This window comes from Xiphophorus hellerii, chromosome 16 (assembly GCF_003331165.1).
Source record: "Xiphophorus hellerii strain 12219 chromosome 16, Xiphophorus_hellerii-4.1, whole genome shotgun sequence".
Lineage (NCBI taxonomy): Eukaryota > Metazoa > Chordata > Actinopteri > Cyprinodontiformes > Poeciliidae > Xiphophorus > Xiphophorus hellerii.
In genome coordinates this window covers 11,141,828-11,160,277 of record NC_045687.1, presented here as the reverse complement: position 1 = coordinate 11,160,277, position 18,450 = coordinate 11,141,828, and the positions used below count along the sequence as shown (strand labels likewise).

Here is an 18,450-nt window from a genome sequence, read left to right as displayed (position 1 = left end):
AGAGTTTCAGTTATACAAGGATAACTTTTACTAGGTAAAAATATAATTTCTTTACATGGATTACATTGCAGCTACTCATCTTCTTTATAGTATCAGGTGTGATGAATAAGATAAGTTCATTCTTATGGATGAACCATTTTTTTTCTTTGATCTGATAGAAATCCTTTAAACTTTATTTTATCAATTTGGTCATCAAACAACTGATCTCAAATATGTAGTGGTTTGAAAGTTCTAAGCTCAAAATTGTAATTACATTTCAGTATTTTGGGGGAAAAGTGGGATTATAAAATGAATGAGTACTACAAAAGGTAAGTTTTAAGTTGTAATCTACATATTTGTATTGGCAAACAAGACACTTTTATTTTAAATGTCACTTTAATCTTTTGCAGAAACATAATTTTTGCAAAAGAAAAACTGAATTCCCTGCAAGAAAAGCAGAAATGATGACAGTTACTGTCAGCTTTACTGAACAATAAAGCCTTTATTTTTTTGTCTTTCCATAGTTCAAGTTTGTCAGTGCCACCCAATGATAAGGTGGCAAACAGAGTGAAGGAGTAAGAGGTAGAGCAAGTGTTCCATTCTTACTGTGATCAGTGTAAAAAAAAAAAAAAGAGAGAAAAAGATTTTTATACATAAAGGGATTGGCCATTTAAAGGCCAACTGGAAAGGGATAGGAGGGGGAGTTAAAGAACAGCAGCTTCCAGAGTGTTGCTAGTTTTCCCTTATACTTAAAACAGACAGATGAAGCACAGACCGCTGTTGTCCTTTCACTGGTTTCTGAAGATTCTGAGAAGCAAAACTGCCTTTGCATAGTATGTATGGTCTGACAGAAATAACTAATACCTTCCAAACAAGGTAATCTCTGTATACTGTAGAAGAAAACACAGAAAACCCGAGCAGTGGAGTTTGACAGCACATCAGTCCTAAAAGATATATATTTAGCTGGCCATATGAGTACGGTCTGTGTGTATCCATCACACTGCATTCAAACTAATACCAACGATTACCATTCAGCTACACTGTGACAGGTTTGGACAGTGTCATGTTACATTAAAAAGGAAATAATATTTACATCTTCAGCATATAAATTACTTCCCTAACACACCGTCTCTGTAAGGCATAATAAGCTCTTTGAAACAATTAAAACACAAAAACACATAAATGCCTCTTCCAAAAAGACTATAGATTTCAAAATATGGGCACGGGCACTTTTGAAATATTGATGAAATAAAATACAAACCAGAACAAGTAAACACAAAATAAAAACAAAAGAAAAACTAATAATGCAATTTTTTCATTAGAACAACTTGCGAAATGGCACATAGAAAGAGATAAAGCTTTAAGCTTGATTATGCAAACCCTGAATACTTCCAGGTAGTAACAATCACAACACTGGAGCTGACTCTTTGATACTCGAGAAAGACGAAGAATACAGAGTGGTCACAGCCTCTGATAGAAGTTGATATGGGATGCTTTACATTCACACCATCGGGTGCTCCAGGAATGACTCGGCCTGCCCAGAAGGTGACCCTCTGACATTTTTATTCAGTTTTTACTCAGCCCCAGAGCCTCCCACTGGCTGCAGCCCTTGCTCTGACCAATCACATCATGGCAGAAGTGGATCAGACATGGTAGGGTCGAGTCCCGTAGTATTCACACTTGTCAATCACAAAGAGTATTAAAAAAAATAAAATCTGTATTATGAGGAAGAAAAACAAATACGCAAATACAGCTTTCAGCACACAGCAACATACACGTTAACTGTTGGTTTTGCATATGAAATTCATCAACAACATTTCACAAACATATAATGGGCTGGCTCTGTCATTCTGAAAAGAGAGATGGAGGGTGGGGGCAAATAAAAAACAGGATTAAAACAGCTAATTTGATTAAGTTCATATTTTGTCAGGCGGGAGAGCTGCCCACACAGGAAGCCTAGAGGAGTGAATGGAACCTCTCCAGTTGACCGTAAAAGTTCACGTTACCACCGCTCTCCCTGTCCAGAGCTGCTGTCAAGTCTTTGAGTTACCCTCCCATTCTGTGGGTGAACGAGAGTCCATCATTCCAGTGAGGTTTTTTTTCTTTTTTACTTATTTTAAAAAAAAAAAGGAGCAGGTGGGGCCATTGGTTCTTCTGATGACAGGTCCTGCCCAGGTTAACGAGGTGGAGCCTGGAGTGAGCCCATCAATCATCCAGGATGACCTTGACGAAGCTGGCCACATCTGTCTCTTTAGCATCATGGAGGGTGAAAAATGGGTGTTTCTGTAGGAGAATAAAGGGTTAAGAAGTGAGGGAGGACTTAAATGTTTTATTTTGCTGACAGACACTGTGAAATACAAACATCTACTTGGTGGGTTAATGGGAAACGTCTGACCTCTTGTGAGCAAAAACAAGGAAGACTGAAGACCAGATAGTAACTGTGCTGTATTTATAGTGAGCAAAATAAAAATATACCAACCATTAATTCTGTGTAGGCTGGTCTTTCATCTGGCTTCTTGCTTAAGCTGAAAGACATAGGAAAATTATTTTCAAACAATAAAATGTAACAATTTATATGTATATTATGATTTAAATGAGAAACATCTTAAAAACAAATACAAATAAATAAGTGTTGAAACTTGAATTTCTTCAATTTATCACAGAGCAAACACTGACCCCTGCTGGGCTTCTGAGTCTTTACGTTCTCTGTTAAACTACAAAAGAGAAGAGTGTGGTCACGACTGCCAGCGTGAAGCTCACCACTGCGAGATGAAGTCTACAAACTCAGGGGAGAAGCGGTCTGCAGGCAGCTGTGGAGACGGCTCATCCACCACCTGCTTGAGCTGCTGGAACGGGGTGCCCCATGAGTCGTAGGGGAATTTTAAAATGGCCAGTTCGATCTGGGAAATGGCAAGAAGAAACCTGCTTTAAGTTTCTGATGAATTTCAGGGCTGTATGACATGCTTTAAAGTCAAGTTTTTTGTGAATGAGTCAATAATGTTTATTGGAATCTGAGACCAAAACTATTTCAGGTGATTTAAGACTAAATATTTATTGTCAATGTCACTTTATTGGTCTTTTTGTATATTAAGTAAATATGTTTTATGCGTTTTGAACTGGTTCAGCAACGTTTTTTGTGGAATATTTACAGAGAATAAGAAATATTAATGCATGTCTTAAAGCAACCCAACAGATATGCTTTATATAGCAAATAGGTTAGAAGTCATCAAAAAATGTCAAAGCAGGAGTCATATCAAACTGTAAGCCATATATTAAGGACAGCCAAAAAAAAAAAAAGATGTCATTTATTTTCAAGGGTCATAATGACTCGCCCTTACTGAAGTGTTACCAAACTTTTAACTATGGAGAGCTTTGTGCAGCATAGTGTCTAGCTAAAGTATTCATACTCTTAAAAAATTGTCAGTATTTTAATGGGGTTTTATGTCACAAGTTGACCCAAAGTAGCAGACAATTGTGACTGAAAGTTAAAGGATACATTTAACATTTCACAAATGAAAATCTGTATGGCCTGTATCGGTATGGAGAGGATGAAAGTAAGAAGCTGCCAAGAAGCCCACGGTAACTGATGGAGCTCCAGAGACAGATCTGTTGGAGTAACCAGTTGCTGGGAAAAATATTAGACATGCACTCCACAAATCAGGAATTTGTAGAAGAGTGGCAAGAATAAGACTATATTTGTAGAAGAGTGGCAAGAATAAGACTATTTTTGAAAGAAAACTATAAGAAGTCCTATTTACAGTTTGCACATCTAGCCATGACTATATGTGCAAAGCTGGTGAAGATGCGTCCCAAAAGACGCAGTGAAAATGCAGTGAAAGATAGCTCTACAGTTTATTGACTAAAGGAGGATAAATATTTTATTAAAAAATACACAGATATTTTTCCTTCTAGTTTTCAGATATGTGATGCTCTATATTGGTATATTACCAAAAAAAGGTTTGTGGTTGTAAACTATAAAAAAAAATGTAAAATGGTATGTGCACTTTTTCAAGGCACTATTTATTATAACATACTAAGCAATATATTTTGAGAGCAAGAATATATATATATAAAAAACTACATTTGGTTAATATCGTATCACAATGATACCTACTGAATGTAATTAAATGAGGTTTTTCAAAGCTTGAAAACTCACCATGGTGATGCCCAGACTCCAGATGTCTGACTTGACACTGTAGCCCTGCTGGTTGAGGTCAGGGTTGATCCTCTCAGGCTGAAAATATAGCAAAAATATATATTTTTTCCTCATATTTAAGCTACTTTTGTATTTTGATATGAATTGAACACAGTTACAGTTATACATTTTAGCCATTTAGCATTTAGGAAGTATTGCGACACTAGACCAATAGCTGATGTCCAATTCATTCCTACTCCTCAACCCTCTCCATCTCTTACCGCCATGTAGGGCTTGCAGCCTGCATCCATTGTTTTGGCCACAGAATCCACCAGGTGGCCACTGATGCCAAAGTCGCACATTTTCACTTGGCCCTGAGCGTTGATCAGGACATTGGAGGGCTTCACATCTGGAAGCAGATGTTGAGAACATAAGAAAGTTCACAATTGAAGGAGCATGTTGGAGCTATAAACTGTTATCGTTGATAGTCAGATCTTCATTTTACTTACCTCTGTGAATCACTGAGAGGTTATGGTGCAGATGCTCTAGTGCCTTGACAATCTGTGGAGTAATTTATGAAAGAAAATGCTGAGATTTATACTAATTTTGTGAAGCATATTTATTCAGGTGGAATGAGGTTTTGAAAGGACGAACATACTGCTACTGTGATCTTGCCCAAGATGTCTTCGGGAATTGTTTGGCCTTTTTGAAAAACCTTTTTATAGAACTTATCCAAAGACGTGTCCATCAATTCCATGCAGATCCAAACATCTCCCTGAAAAATATTCAAGTTAATAAACTTCCATTACCAAACATCCTTGGAATATTTACTTAATATTTGGTAATAGGTGTTACCTCTCTAAAAAGGGCACCGTAAAAAGTCACAGTATAGAAGCAGTCCACTGTTCTCATGGAAATGTCCAGGTCCATCAGAAGCCTCTTCTGCTCTAGAGTATTAACTGTGGCACGAATCCTCTGAGGACACAAGCAGCACAAACTTACTACAAGATTTCAAAACCAGCATTTCTTGCTCTACATTAGCCCATCCAAATGTTTACAACCTGAAATCTGATGATTTACGGTGTTTCAAAAGCAAGTAAATAAAAGGAAAATAAATCGAGCAGCTTTCTTGTCTACCTTGACCGCCATGATCACACCACTGGGAACGTGTTTCATCTTGTCCACCACTCCGTAGGCGCCCCTTCCCAGCTCTTCAATCTGCTCCAAGTCATCTGCTTCGACCACAAAGTTCTATATGGAGGAGCCAGCACAATGTTACAATGCCACATGTTCAACACAGAAAGCAAACAAAAGAGAAGGATGTTGGAAAATGCAGCTTTACCTGATCTCCAATTGTGACACAAGCTCTAGAGTCAAGGTCTCGAGGGGGCCTGTCGACAGAAAACGGCAAAATATGAAATAAAGTAGTGGACTACCTGCTGCTTCCGACCATATTAAATTTGAGAACTAAAAAGTGTTTTGCAAAAGTATTAGCCCCCTTTGCACAAAATAAGAAATATTTACAGTTCAACACCTTTTTCTTATCCCTCTGTTCTTTGATAGATAGCCTAAAGTGTGTCCATAAACACAGATTTTGATTCACACCACTCCAATGTGGCTCTGACTGAACAGTCAGAATCCTGGACTTGCTAGGACATCCAATAAAATTGCACTTATCACTTTTATTGGACGTGTCTTGGTAAATCTGCAGTTCTGCCGTAATCTCTCCATTTTCAGACAATGGGTCAAACAGAACTGCTGAGCTTTTCTGCAGTTCTGGTGTTGCTGGTGTAAAGAAAAGGGCCTTACGCTGCAGCCTGAGAAGGCAGTGGTGAAAATGCATCTTTGGGCAGCTTCGGCCCCGGATTCTTCTTCCTACCTTAAAAAGACACAAAAAGTAAAGGAAACATTATAATCTCAGTTCTAACATAAATGTTTAATAATTAACCAAGTCAGTAGTAGCATATCCCATAACCTGGCTATTTACAAAGCCTGGCTAGCTAATAAAAAAGCTTCTCAAACCTATTATTTACAAAGCCTTAAACCCCACATCACTCCAAACTGATTTTTTTCCCCCTTAATAGAATGAGTCTTAAATAAAAATTTTGGTAGTGTTGGTATTTGTCTCAAAAGGGTACAGTTACAGGTATCAAGGTATATTGACTTTTACAACATTAGGTTAAAAAATGCAAATATTTGCCATCAAACCATTCTGCAATTTAAAGTCATTAAAAGGAGTTGTTGGAGAAAACTGCATGGAGCAAACTGAAATGTGGCATTGTTCCAGTAATAGTGAACTACTACACTTCTCTCTCATTTCGAAGAGACAAAACACCTCTGGAAATATTTCCAAAGGTGAAAAATACTATTAAGTGAAACCATTTTAATATAACAGTTGCTGCTATGAGCAACATGCATTATCTGTCAAGAAGCTGACTACAGAAACCCTATCTGAGTTGATAGCCCAACAAATTAACTGGCTAATACCAGTCAGTTATGTTCATGTCACTCTCCAAAAAGCAGAACAGGAAAAAGATATTAAATGTTGCACCAACAAGAAAAGAATCAAAAACAAGTGTTTGCTTTTTTGCCATGTGCCAAAATATAAAACAATGAATGTAATAATCCATATTATTACATTGTCTAGCAGTGTTGCATTTTTTCACTTTATGAAAACAATTACAGTTTTACATCAAACTGCAATTATAGAGCTTAGAACCAAACAATGCCTTGGTCACTTATCCACACTAACTTAACCAGAAACAATGTCACTATATTCTTTTGGAGTTCTTCTAAAGTCACAATTAACTAGCACCAGAAGTTATCTGACATAAACTGTTCATTGGAATTGATGTGCTCTCCTACCTAAAAGGAAAATGACTGTCAGCTTTTTGGTGAAGTAAAAGACAGGTAGGTGAAAGGGAACCATGCCTTCCTCTCTTACAAGCTTTTTTTTTATTCAAGTAAAAAAAGTCATTCTGCTTTGTTTTTCCTTCATCATCCTCTATTTTATTGTTCTCTTTTCACCCGTTTCACAATAATATACCCTTTTTAATGTTTGTTAAGCACTGTAAGTTAATGTGAGTGGCTTTGAGACTTTCCTGTGCAATGAGTGATAGCAATCCATTCATAAACACCGTTTACCAGAAGCCTGTGGGACTTCCCAAAAGTGAATGCGAGTCTCTGCCAGGATGACACAGCTACTCAGGCTACAGGCAGCTTGTCAGAAAGAATGCCTTAAGTTTCCTTGACACTAATTATCTGTTTAGTGTGCCTGTTGCGATCACAATGGGGAAATCTGAACAGATTGCAACATTTTAAACACAAACAGATTAAAAAATAAAAAAAATTAAACCAGACTCATTGCAACAAACACTCTTGATAAGAGTGTGCATTTCTTCTCAGTGTGCAAGCATGAAGCTTTACATTTAGAAAGTGCTGTCTAAAGTTAAACTAACGTACAACTGTAATTGTGATTATTGTAGGACTGCATTTCCCATTGACTAAGTGACAGCACATTGCATTGCTTTGGAGGAAGTATGTGTGGGTAAACCCCTGCTTACTACAATAAGCTGGAAGGGAAGTGATTTTTTTCTTTTCACAGATTCTAGATATCTCAGACCACCAATGAAACCTAGACACATCCGTTTTGTTTTTGGAAGCCTAAAATAAGCCCACAGTGTCCGGACAGACTACGGTAAGTTTCATTTGGAAGGGAGAGAGAGTGTTATTTACTCACACATGCTTAGGCAAAAATAGATTTTACATTTCCTCTGTGTGGGATTAAAGCAAGAGCAGTCAAAGGCTCCAGAAGACCTGAACAACAGACAGACTTTTGCACATGCAATTCAAAATTAAAATTCTATGAAGATATGGCGAGGATTTTGAAAACTTTTTGCCACAAGACTACTAAATGTTTCAATGAATTTACTATAAACTCTAAATACTTGCCTACTGTAAAATATTAATGGCCTAGAAATAGTATCTCTTCTAAGGCAGCAAACTCAGCACCTGGTGTGTCGAGGAAACAGTCAGCCGAAGCTGGGGATATGGATATGACTAACAGTCGATTCAAATGGACATCCGCTCAAAACACAACTATTAGGACCCTTTGGGGCACATTATGTCATTTCACTTGGCTTGCATGCAGTCCTATAGGGGCAAACTGAGGCCAAGCTCACTGCAGCTTTCTGCTGGAAGAACTCAGCTCTCTAAAACCGAGCCAAACAGTTAGAGATGCTACAATCAAGCATTTTGAGTTCAGATCTGATTCAAATCTCTGGATTTAAAAATTTGACAAGTGCTTTTAGTATTGGTGTTGTTGCAGTGAGTATCAGCAGCTTGTAGATGATCGAAAGACAGCAGCTTTTCTGCAACAAGCTCCAACTGTATGCTTGAATTGTAAGCCAGCTGACAAAAGAAATTGGCCATAACTGTATTGTTTATTGCTATTGTGGTGGGATGAGAATTTGTAGAATTGTTATCTTGGATGTCCAAAATATTTTTCCACAGTTAGTCTGTTACTCATCAATGATGCATTTACAATTTGAAATTTGACTGAATGCAATTATTGGATCCTGTTCAGCAGCACAGTTGCAGTACTGAGTGTAACTGTAGGAGTAAGATGCCTTTGCTGGTAATGGAAATGTTTTATTTTTAGAGTAGAATTTGTTACTATAAGGGTTTTAGGTGAATGCAGTTGCAAATTTATAGCTAAAATGCAGGGATGTTTTTTAATCATTTTGAAATGGTCAGTTTAATCATAATCACAAATACCAAGAATGCTTTGAATAAATCTGCAGACCACATTGTTCTTTCCTGCTGTTAATTGTATCACAGAGATTTTGTAACACTTTTTTCGGATGAAGGCCAAAAATTAAAACAGCAAAAAATCCATAAAAAAGTAACATTCAGAAATACAGAGCAATGCTACCTAAAAGATTTCTGCAAGTTTCAGTCAATTAAATTAAGATTTCTTTAAGATTGTATGATCATCAAGATCTAAATTTAAGACAGACAATGATTATAAAAAATATAATTTAAAGTTAATTAACCTAATAATTTATTGTACTCATAGTTAATATGTAATGTTAGAGGGCATGATAACAGACAGTTTCAGGGTCTGAACTCATTCTAGGGTTTGCAGAGAAGGGTGAATTTCCAGTGGGCAAGAGGCAGGGTGTGCCCTGGAGAGGTCACCAATCACAGGGCAACGCTCATACACACAACAAACAACCAATCACACACCAACTCGAACCCGACGGCAATTTGATGGGACCACAAAATCCCATATGAATGTCCTTGGACTGTGGGAGGAAGCCTAAGACCTAGAACAACCCATGCATGTATGAAGAGAACATGCAAACTCCACGCAAAAAGGCCCTGACAGATTCATCATGCAGCCCAAACAAATATTAATACTTTTGACACTTTTCTTTCCTCGCCATTGCAAGTTATCCCCTCTACAATTCTAGAGCTTTAGCTTTTCAGCACTGGTGCAGACATTTATGTCAGTTAGTCCATCTGGCTGGTCAAATTAAAAATACGCAAAGTATGAAATATATAGATTTATTATTCGCTGAAAATTCCAAGATTTTATTTCTTGTAAGCCTCATGACTAAGGCTTGCATGTGTAAAAACTCACAAATACAGTAGGTTTCACAGTCATTGACAGAAGACAGTCATCAACACCCTCCTCAAGGAGGATAAGCCACAAGTAGTCATTGATGAAGAAGCTGTTTTTTTATAGACTTGTGTGTTAAAACATATTCTTAAAAAACACATTCACTGTGCAGGAAAATGTATGATACAAAAGGTGCACCACCAACAGGGATAAAAACAGACTTCAGATAATTATTTAATAAAATTCATTCAGACGTTTGAGGGAGGAGAGGACTGTGGCCAAAGCCAGCGCTTTAAGAGATGCTATTAATAGACAAATCCTTCACATGGCTACAAATGTAGCATCAGTTGTGTCAAGCTAGTCCTGAACCAGAGATGTCAGAAGCCTCTAATCTGGGCTAAAGAGACAAACAACTGGACTGTTGTAAAGCCCTCTTTTCTGCATAAAGTACAATTTGAATTTCATTTGGAAATATGGAAGAATTGTGGAAAGGCACAGAATTCACATTGCTTAAAGTCCAGTGTAAAGTTTAAACAGTACTCCACAATTTTTAGGGTGCCATGACATCTGCTGGTGTTGGTCCACTGATTATGTCCATGCCACGCTGCACTGATGCAGTAATTCATGCAAAAGGAGCTCTGAAGTAGGATACGGTGTTCAATGATTGTAGGGTTGAAGATGCAAGTAGATGGCACTAAAAGTACAACATGAAATTTTAACCACCATATGGCACTGAAAGTTTCTTATGCAGCTCTACTTTTGGTATTACAACAGACACAAGGAAGGCTTTGCTTTTCAAGATCTTTTTTGTCTTCACTACAAGTCCTCTCACCCAGCAGCTAATGCAAAGGAAGTAAACAATTAGCTAGATGTTGCTGAATTGGTCTGGTTTGTCTGCTTGACTTGTTACCAGTTTATCACATGTATTGGACAGCAGGCATTGCAACAATCTATTTTTGGCAGGGCAGCAAAAACAAAAAAAACAACAAACAAAAAAAAAACCCAAAAACAACAGTTCACCTCCCTTTTTTCAGGCATCGGCCCAGAAAACACGAAGAAGCTCTCTGAACTTCATATAGAATTTCATATTTAAATGCAACAACAACTGCCACTTGTCCAATTCCTCCTCTCCTGAAGGTTTCAGAATTATCTTACCATAGTTACTGTATCAGTGATGTAATTCATTAGCTTTTTTTAATACATGTACAATACTTAAGGGGTTTGCTTATGAATGTTCCATCAAAGTTGTGAAATGACCTTTTCATTTAGTTAAATTAAAAAGTCATTGAGATACTCATGGGACACTTATGAGCAGTATTTCATCTGCTCATAAAAAAAGGATGAATGCTGTGTGCATTGTGTGTTCAGGCTGCAGATTGTAATTTACTGTATACCTGACAGGTATGTAATGCAAAAGACATTGAGCGCACTGGTAAGAGTGACACATGAATGACTACAACTACTGTTGTGCTTATCAAGTTTTTTTTCCCTTAAAGTGATATATATTTGCTATATTGTCCACCGTAACCTGAGCCTAAATACCATTCCCATCGGGTCTCATGCTAATACTGAACAGGAACAGGCCCATCTGTACTCACCAGATACAATGGTCGCATGACATCAGCAACAGCTGTGGTAAGTTGATCAAGCAACTCAACACATGACAGCAAATAATCATTTTCCAAAAAAAGGGATCTGAGTAACAGTAGTTCCTTGCAGGATGTGGGGTGGGGATGTATAAAAAAAAAAACAGCTGACTTATAATTTTTTTGAAATTCTCAGTAAACATAGTGAGTTGTATCGAAAAAAGCATGCATTCTTCTGAATTTACTAAATGTTCAGTGGAAAATACCCGAAATACATACGTAATGTGAGCAAGAATTTCTGGATTGTACATGGGATCAAAGTGTCAATAGCTGTGAGGCGAGTCACCATCAGGAAGCACCAGCCTTAGAGCAGGTCCATATACAGACAGTGATGACTCATGCGCAGATAATCTTCCACACCACCCTATCAGGACTGTTCGGGAGAACCCAATCTCTAAGCATGCCTCAGCACTAACAGATCTCAAGGCTCTCTAAAAGGAAAAAAAAAAAAAAAAAAAAAAAAAGTCTGAATGAAACTAAACATTCTTAAACACGCAGAAAATGCACAGTAAAAGACAGCAGCATAACCTGTGTGACGATCAGAGTGCTTGCAGCCAGTCAACTATCAACAAGTAGGGAAACAGCGTTTGGTATTGTTTCTGCAAGTCTAAACCTGCCACCGCAGGCCGGGGCGCTTTGACTGCCTGAGCGGCGCCCAGCGCGTGCAGCCCACCATGGTAACGCTGCTATGATTGTGTAACAGCACGAGCGCTGAACTTGAAATGTAAATTGACATCATTACAATCACGCTATGTGTGACGCAGAGGAAGAACCTTGATTCTTTTTCCAAGGAGTGGTTTCTTTCTTTTTGGTTTGTTTGCTTTTTTTCCTCGTTGATTCAAGATTACCGTGAAAGTAAAAAAAAAATAAAATAAAGTTGCTCCTTCATAAACAGGAGGCTAAAATATATGTACGCCGAACACAATGTGTGCAAAAAAAAAAAAAGCACAAAAACACCTGTGGTCCTATTAAGCATCAAAGAGAGAGAACGTAGTGATTTCCAGCTACATTTCCTTCACATTTAAAGTTGAACAAAAAACACTCCATGATATTTAGCTAACTTCAACAGAGCAACTTTAGCCACACAAATAATAAAACTATCCATTAACAAGTCAGGGACAGCAAAAAAATTGGTAACATTTAGCTGCAGGGTATCTGAAGACTTTGTGTACTGATTAAAAAAAAGAAAGCAGGAAAGACATGTTGGCTAGCTAGCCTTCCACCTGGCAAGGTTACATTACACAAAGCTAGCTAAAGTTCTTCCTCCCCTTCCAGCAAGGCGGTGGAGAAAAATATGCGCAGCTGCTTGCAAAACAATATAAAAAAGATCCTTACCTGCTTTAGATAGAGACATTTCCCCTTTGCTTTGATGAGGGGGAAGGGAAGCACAAAGACTTTTGCCTTTTTTTTCTACTCCCTCCCTCCCTGCATCTACTCTTGTACCCGCTCAGGAACGCTGCTTCGCGGGTGCAAAGATCTAGCAGCGATTAAAAAAAAGTAGGCAATCTGCCTTAGTGCAAGTCTAGTGCGCCAATAACCTGCTCAAAGAACGACTAGCAGCAAGGTGCACAACTTTAAACTTTGAAAAAGCTGAGCAGTTCGACTTAGTTTGCTAACAAAACCTTCGCCGGGGTGGCCAAAGTCTGACAGCTGAGGGTTCCAGCGACGTGATGACGTCTTTCCTGTCAGGTGCTACGCCTCATGGGAGGTGCAGTTTCCGTGCTGTAAAATAACTAACCTCAAGTTTTGAAACTGGAGGGTGAATATGAAACTTGAAATCCCAAAATTGTTACAGATTCACTTTGTAATTGAAAGTGTTCTGTTTTAACAGACCCTGTATGAAGCTGTATGGGGTCATTAACTTATTCAGCTACAATATACTTTACCCCACAAATAATCACATTTTTAAATTAGTATTTTTAAAGGTGAACTGGTTTGTCTCACAAATTATTACTATAGTATCGGCTGTACTTACTTTTTGCTAAAAAACAAAACTGAACCTTTATGACAATTGTTTTGTGTCTTTGTTTAACTTTACGTTTTACTTTAAGTTTTGGAAAAAAATTAAATATAAATAAGTAAACAAATATATATGTTTAAATTTTAAAACATATATAACATAATGTAGCAATAATACGGAAAGATGTAATTGGTACATATGAACGTGGTAATACACCTGTTAACTGTACAACCAACCCATAGAGTTTAAGAAGCAGGAAAAATGACATAAAGAGTTATCTAGAAACAATTTCTATCAACAAACAAAACTTTTATTTATTATTTGATTTACAAAAGAGAAAAACAAAATTAATGGCATTTAAAATAAGTCAAATATTTTTGACCTTACTAAGTCTTACTTTAAAAGACAGATCAACACCTAGAATTTAAAATTTTATTGTCCTTTATGAGGCTATATATCTTTTTCTTTTATTCTTCTTTCATTATCACAGACTGCTTGGGTTTTCAAAAAGCTAAAGAAAATACATATGTTAAAAATGCAAAGTAATTAAATCAACAAGCAATGTAAAAGGGAAAAAATGTCAATGCAGTAACCATACATTTCCAGTCTTGCAAGACAAACTACATCACATTAAAACCCTAGAAAACATTCTGATATCTAAAATTCAAAGTGGTGCATAAATTAATGTACAAAATATCTCCCATGAACTACAAATCTATATTTGACAGCAAAGAAAATAACAATCCATACATGTAACAGTGAATGTTATTTTGATTTTTCAAAGCAAAATAATATGGCCTATTCAAACATGGGCATCAACACAAATTCATTAATTCAAGGAAAAACTATTACTTACTGAAATACCTCAAGAAATACTACAACCTATATTCCATGTTGCTCTTAATAATTACGGTGATAATCACAGTTTGCATTGCAGTTTAATTTTTAACTTTTTGCTATACAACTGGAAGACAAAAGAATGAAACAATGTTACAGTGTGAATTTATGGAGCTGACACATACACATAGTGTGATATGAGTGTGCTTTGGAACATGTGCATGTGATTGTGTGGGCAGATAAGGGTTGGGTGAGATCACAAAAAAAAAATCCTGTTTTTATTTCCTGGCAACAAGCAAGCTATGGTAGAGAGGTTTGATCACAACATGGAGATAGAGGGAGCTGTCAATTAGGTACTCTGATGCACGGCGTTGAAGGTCAGCATCCACCAAGAAATCCCCAGCCTCCTCTGTACTTTGGTGGAAGTTGTACACATGGCGAACAATCACTTTTCCTTGTTGCTTTGCCATCACAATGACCGTTTTCTGGAAACTCACTCCAGCAAAGTCGGGGCTGGAGGTGGCCGGCGTTACGATGATGCGAGGTCGACCTCCCTCTGTGCGAGTGGGCTGCATGGCGCCCAGCTCAGTGTAGGTAGATCTGGCACTGAGTGGAAGCCAGCGAGGGGAGAACAGGGCATTCCAAGTCACTCTCTTGCTGGAGTCGTGGCCGCTGGGCCCAAGTTGGGTCTGGAAGCTGAAACTACGGTCATCACGGGTGGGATTGTTGATGATCCAAGGAGAGCCCCAAGATGAGGACAAGTAGTTACGGGGAGTGAAGATACTGCAGTTGACATCAAAGTACTTGGCTAGTTGAATCGGTGATGCAGAGTGGAACTGGAAAGCGAGATAGAGGAGATCACGGATGGCCTCATAATGCTTCGCCATGAATGGTGAATGCTTCTGAAGACGGAAGAGATGTTGAGGAGGGATCATGCCGTACCGAACAGCTCTCAGGGCAGTCTCTATTGTTGAGATAACTGGCTGGTTCTGGTTGATCCAGGCCTCCAGTGCCTCATAGAGCTCCAGTTCACTCTGCAGAATGAGGTCGGAGCGCTGGAGCAAGGACAGGAGCAGGTCTTCACTAATGGAGCCCCATTCTCCACTCTGCAGCACAGAGGACAGATTCCAGGACAGGTACTGCAGACAGCTGTCCCGCAGGGTTGCGTCCCCAATTTGTAGTGCGTAGTTGTACCAGCTAACCACGTGGCCTGTGGGCGAATCACTGGAAAGATGTTGAGTCATATATTGGGTCAGGCCTTGCTGCAAGCCCCACACACGGTACTTGCTTGCCAACTTGTGCAGGGATATGGCTTGATCGAGCCGGAGTGAGATGTCCCCGCAGTACAAATATCTGAAAAAGACATATTTTTGAAAATATTGTTAGACAGAAGCTATTTCTGTAAAGCACACTGTGTTTTAGGAAACCTTTCTTTCTGATATCTGTGTCACTGAATGAAACCCACTATGTGCAACCCAAAACTTTAATTTTAGGATACTCATTAAGATAAAAAATTCTGCCTCTCCAATAAGTGTGGAGAATTTTACTGAAAAAGTTTTCATTAGCACACAATTTAACAGTTACTGAAATTTATAACTACAGATAATACATAATATCATTACAAAATAAATTTTAAGCAGATAAAACACTTTTTCCACAGTAGGTATTGAACAGTAACTAAGGTGTGTATATTTATGTTTTAAGAGGATAAAGTGCTTCCAATGGCAATATATAGTGCTTTGCAATCATGCTTTGTATTTGTTTAATTACAAAATGGCTCAACAGCCTCAGCAGATGGAAAATAACATTAGATTAACCTACGTATTCTTAAATCAGTGAAGTTACTTGCAGTTAGTAAAGTATCCAGGAAGTTTCTTCAAGAGTAGTGATAATAATAATATTATGCTAGTAAAAGTTAAACATACATAAAACTACTAATACATGGGTACTGTATTATAATCCATCTTGCAAAGTAGTAAATTACATATGAGTAATTCTTTCTAGTTTGATTTTATTAATAGATGCATCTGTCCCATTATTCAAAAGATTACTGTACCACAACTACACATTTTACTGCTAAAATAAAAATGATCCACAACGTCTAATCTAACTGTTGCATCTCTGCTCTTCAGAGGCCCAGATACTAAGTCAATCCTTACCTGACAAACTTGTCAAAGACAGCTGCACACTCTGATGTTTCAATTAACACCAGAGCACTGTTGTTCCGGCTGAGCAACAGCTCCTCAAACACGTCGCTCTGCAGGGTAAGGACCAGGCTGTGGGCTTGGATCACCTTCACCTCCTCAGTGTTCATGGTTTGCACCCGCAGGCTAACATCACTACTGTTTCCCAAGGTCAGCAAGTTCTCCATGCGATGCACCAAATGCATGGAGTGATTCAGCACCGTGGCACCATTGTCCAGTGCTGCCTCTTGCTTCAGGGGAGCTGTGCAAGAAAAGGGGGATATTAGTAGGGGAATGACTAGTTCACAACCAGGCTCATTCCATTCTAAATTTGGATGTACCTTTTGCACTTAGCAGTACTGCTTTAGTAGATTATGCACATCTTTCTCTTGAACCTTCATAACTGGCTCAGCAATAATTGGAAAAGCACATCCAAATTCCTCAGCTGAGCCACAGCTGATGGTATCTGCCATGTGTAAAGCGGGCTTACACATGCTTTTCTTCACACACTCCTAGTTAATTGAAAGACGGAACAAGAAGCCAGGTGGCTGACTCAGAAAACCTCACATGCCAGGTGCACAGCCAAAAAGAACCCTGAGTTTGCAGCCCCTTTGCAGATGGCTAGTTCTATAGCCTGTCTTGGAACACAAGAAAAAACTGTGGAGAATCCCACATGAAAGAGTCAGTGAAGTTTCCATTTGAGCAGCCTTGCTGGTCTCCTGCTAGGAATTAAACGAGACATAGGGGTGGCACATTTGACTCCCTTTAGAGTTCCAGATGTCCCACTACAATCAAGAACCCCAACTTCAAAGTCTCCTTTCTCCTTTACGCAAGATGAGCATAAAGTGGTGTGAGGATGTTCACTGTCAAATGTTTGTGACAGTCTGTCCCCCTGAAAACCAACTGAAGGCATTGTATTAGGTACACACAGCACATTTCATCTGTTATGTAATAAACTATTTTCACTTTCTGTGAGAAAACATGAAATCTTCACAGTAGGCACACCCACACACGCAAACTTATTGATGAAATCTGCTCTGCTTCGTTCACTTAAGCAGGAAAGAGATGATGTAATTTGATTCAGGCTCATCCATAAATACTACTGTTACTCATTAAAACTAATCTGAAAGCTGTGTAGTATGACCTGCAGCAGTCTCTGTCAAAAATGATTTCCCCAGACAAGCAAGTACAGCCTGCAAAGTGTCTTTTATTGTTTTAATGCCAGGTGACAAATGAACTTCGATGAGATGAGGATGAGCGGAACAGAATGAGCTGCATAAATAATTATCCATCAAGCCGCACACTCATGCTGTGCCCCCCTACCCAGTAACAGCATGGGTTAAGCGGGACTGAAATAGAACAATTCACCTTCCTTAACAATGCAAGATATTGCTATTATATTTTTGTTCAAGTGACAGCAAACCACTAAAACCATTTGTGATCTTACCTCCGCTGACTGTGACTGAGTGGAAGTGTAAAAAGAAGAGCACATAAACCCAGCAAGGAATCTTGTGTTCATATGAGCGCTCCATCTCTTTCCAGTTATTCACTGCCTCTGCTTCTTTGTCCTTTCCCCTCTCCTCTCTTTCTCAGCGCCACTCTCCTACCGGCTGAATGTGAGCAGAAAGGTGTGCTGCCTGGTGTGCTGCCCAGTTCCCTGTCCTGGACTCTTTATGTAGGACGCTGGCCTTTCCCCTGGCGCATCTCTCACAACCCCGCGGACTCCATTGATTGGTGGAATCAGACAGGGGCGTTGCTATAGCGACAGCTTTGATTTTGAATCTCTCCCTTTTTGGATGTAACATGGCATTGATCAGTGGCACCGGGCCAGCCAAGGACTCAGCTTAATGTTGTTTTTTTTTAAGTGTGCTGGGGTTTGGCGCTATTAGGAATCAATAATAACCCAGCTACCCATTTAATGGCATGGACATGCTGCTGATCTCCAGGCTACAGAACTTTAAAGTTAAGCACCATGAGTGCTTTAATTAGTCGGCAAATTTTCACAGAGGCCGCTGAGACAATCAGCCAACAGTAATTGAGCCTTTGATATGTGTGACCAATGGCAGTCAGTGAAATTTCGCAATTCA

The 18,450-nt window shown here is 38.6% G+C and overlaps 2 protein-coding genes across 2 annotated transcripts; both read right to left on the bottom strand.

Moving 5' to 3' along the window:
* Positions 1-456: 456 nt before the first annotated feature.
* On the bottom strand, positions 457-13,061 carry LOC116735977 (dual specificity mitogen-activated protein kinase kinase 6-like). Its single transcript, XM_032588176.1, has 12 exons — positions 12,719-13,061; positions 5,924-5,993; positions 5,457-5,505; positions 5,252-5,365; positions 4,970-5,089; positions 4,773-4,889; positions 4,624-4,675; positions 4,396-4,523; positions 4,136-4,213; positions 2,740-2,879; positions 2,459-2,504; positions 457-2,262 (listed from the first exon to the last, which is right to left on the bottom strand). Exons 1-12 carry the CDS (start codon positions 12,735-12,737, stop codon positions 2,185-2,187), a joined length of 1,011 nt encoding a protein of 336 aa, XP_032444067.1. The 5' UTR covers positions 12,738-13,061; the 3' UTR covers positions 457-2,184.
* Positions 13,062-13,628: 567 nt separating this feature from the next.
* Positions 13,629-18,100, bottom strand: btbd17b (BTB (POZ) domain containing 17b). The gene is made up of 3 exons (XM_032588687.1): positions 17,811-18,100; positions 16,340-16,625; positions 13,629-15,533 (listed from the first exon to the last, which is right to left on the bottom strand). Exons 1-3 carry the CDS (start codon positions 17,893-17,895, stop codon positions 14,459-14,461), a joined length of 1,446 nt encoding a protein of 481 aa, XP_032444578.1. The 5' UTR covers positions 17,896-18,100; the 3' UTR covers positions 13,629-14,458.
* Between the last annotated feature and the right edge of the window lie 350 nt (positions 18,101-18,450).

Excerpts from the sequence above, each read along its gene's own strand:
- LOC116735977 (XM_032588176.1), bottom strand. Across the intron at positions 4,676-4,772 it reads TGGGCAAGATCACAGTAGCA|ATTGTCAAGGCACTAGAGCA; the intron begins GTATGTTCGTCC and ends ATTACTCCACAG. Across the intron at positions 2,505-2,739 it reads GTAGACTTCATCTCGCAGTG|CTTAAGCAAGAAGCCAGATG; the intron begins GTGAGCTTCACG and ends TATGTCTTTCAG.
- btbd17b (XM_032588687.1), bottom strand. The coding sequence starts at position 17,895 with ATGGAGCGCTCATATGAACACAAGATTCCTTGCTGGGTTTATGTGCTC. Across the intron at positions 16,626-17,810 it reads CTCAGTCACAGTCAGCGGAG|CTCCCCTGAAGCAAGAGGCA; the intron begins GTAAGATCACAA and ends TTTCTTGCACAG. Across the intron at positions 15,534-16,339 it reads GTCTTTGACAAGTTTGTCAG|ATATTTGTACTGCGGGGACA; the intron begins GTAAGGATTGAC and ends TGTCTTTTTCAG.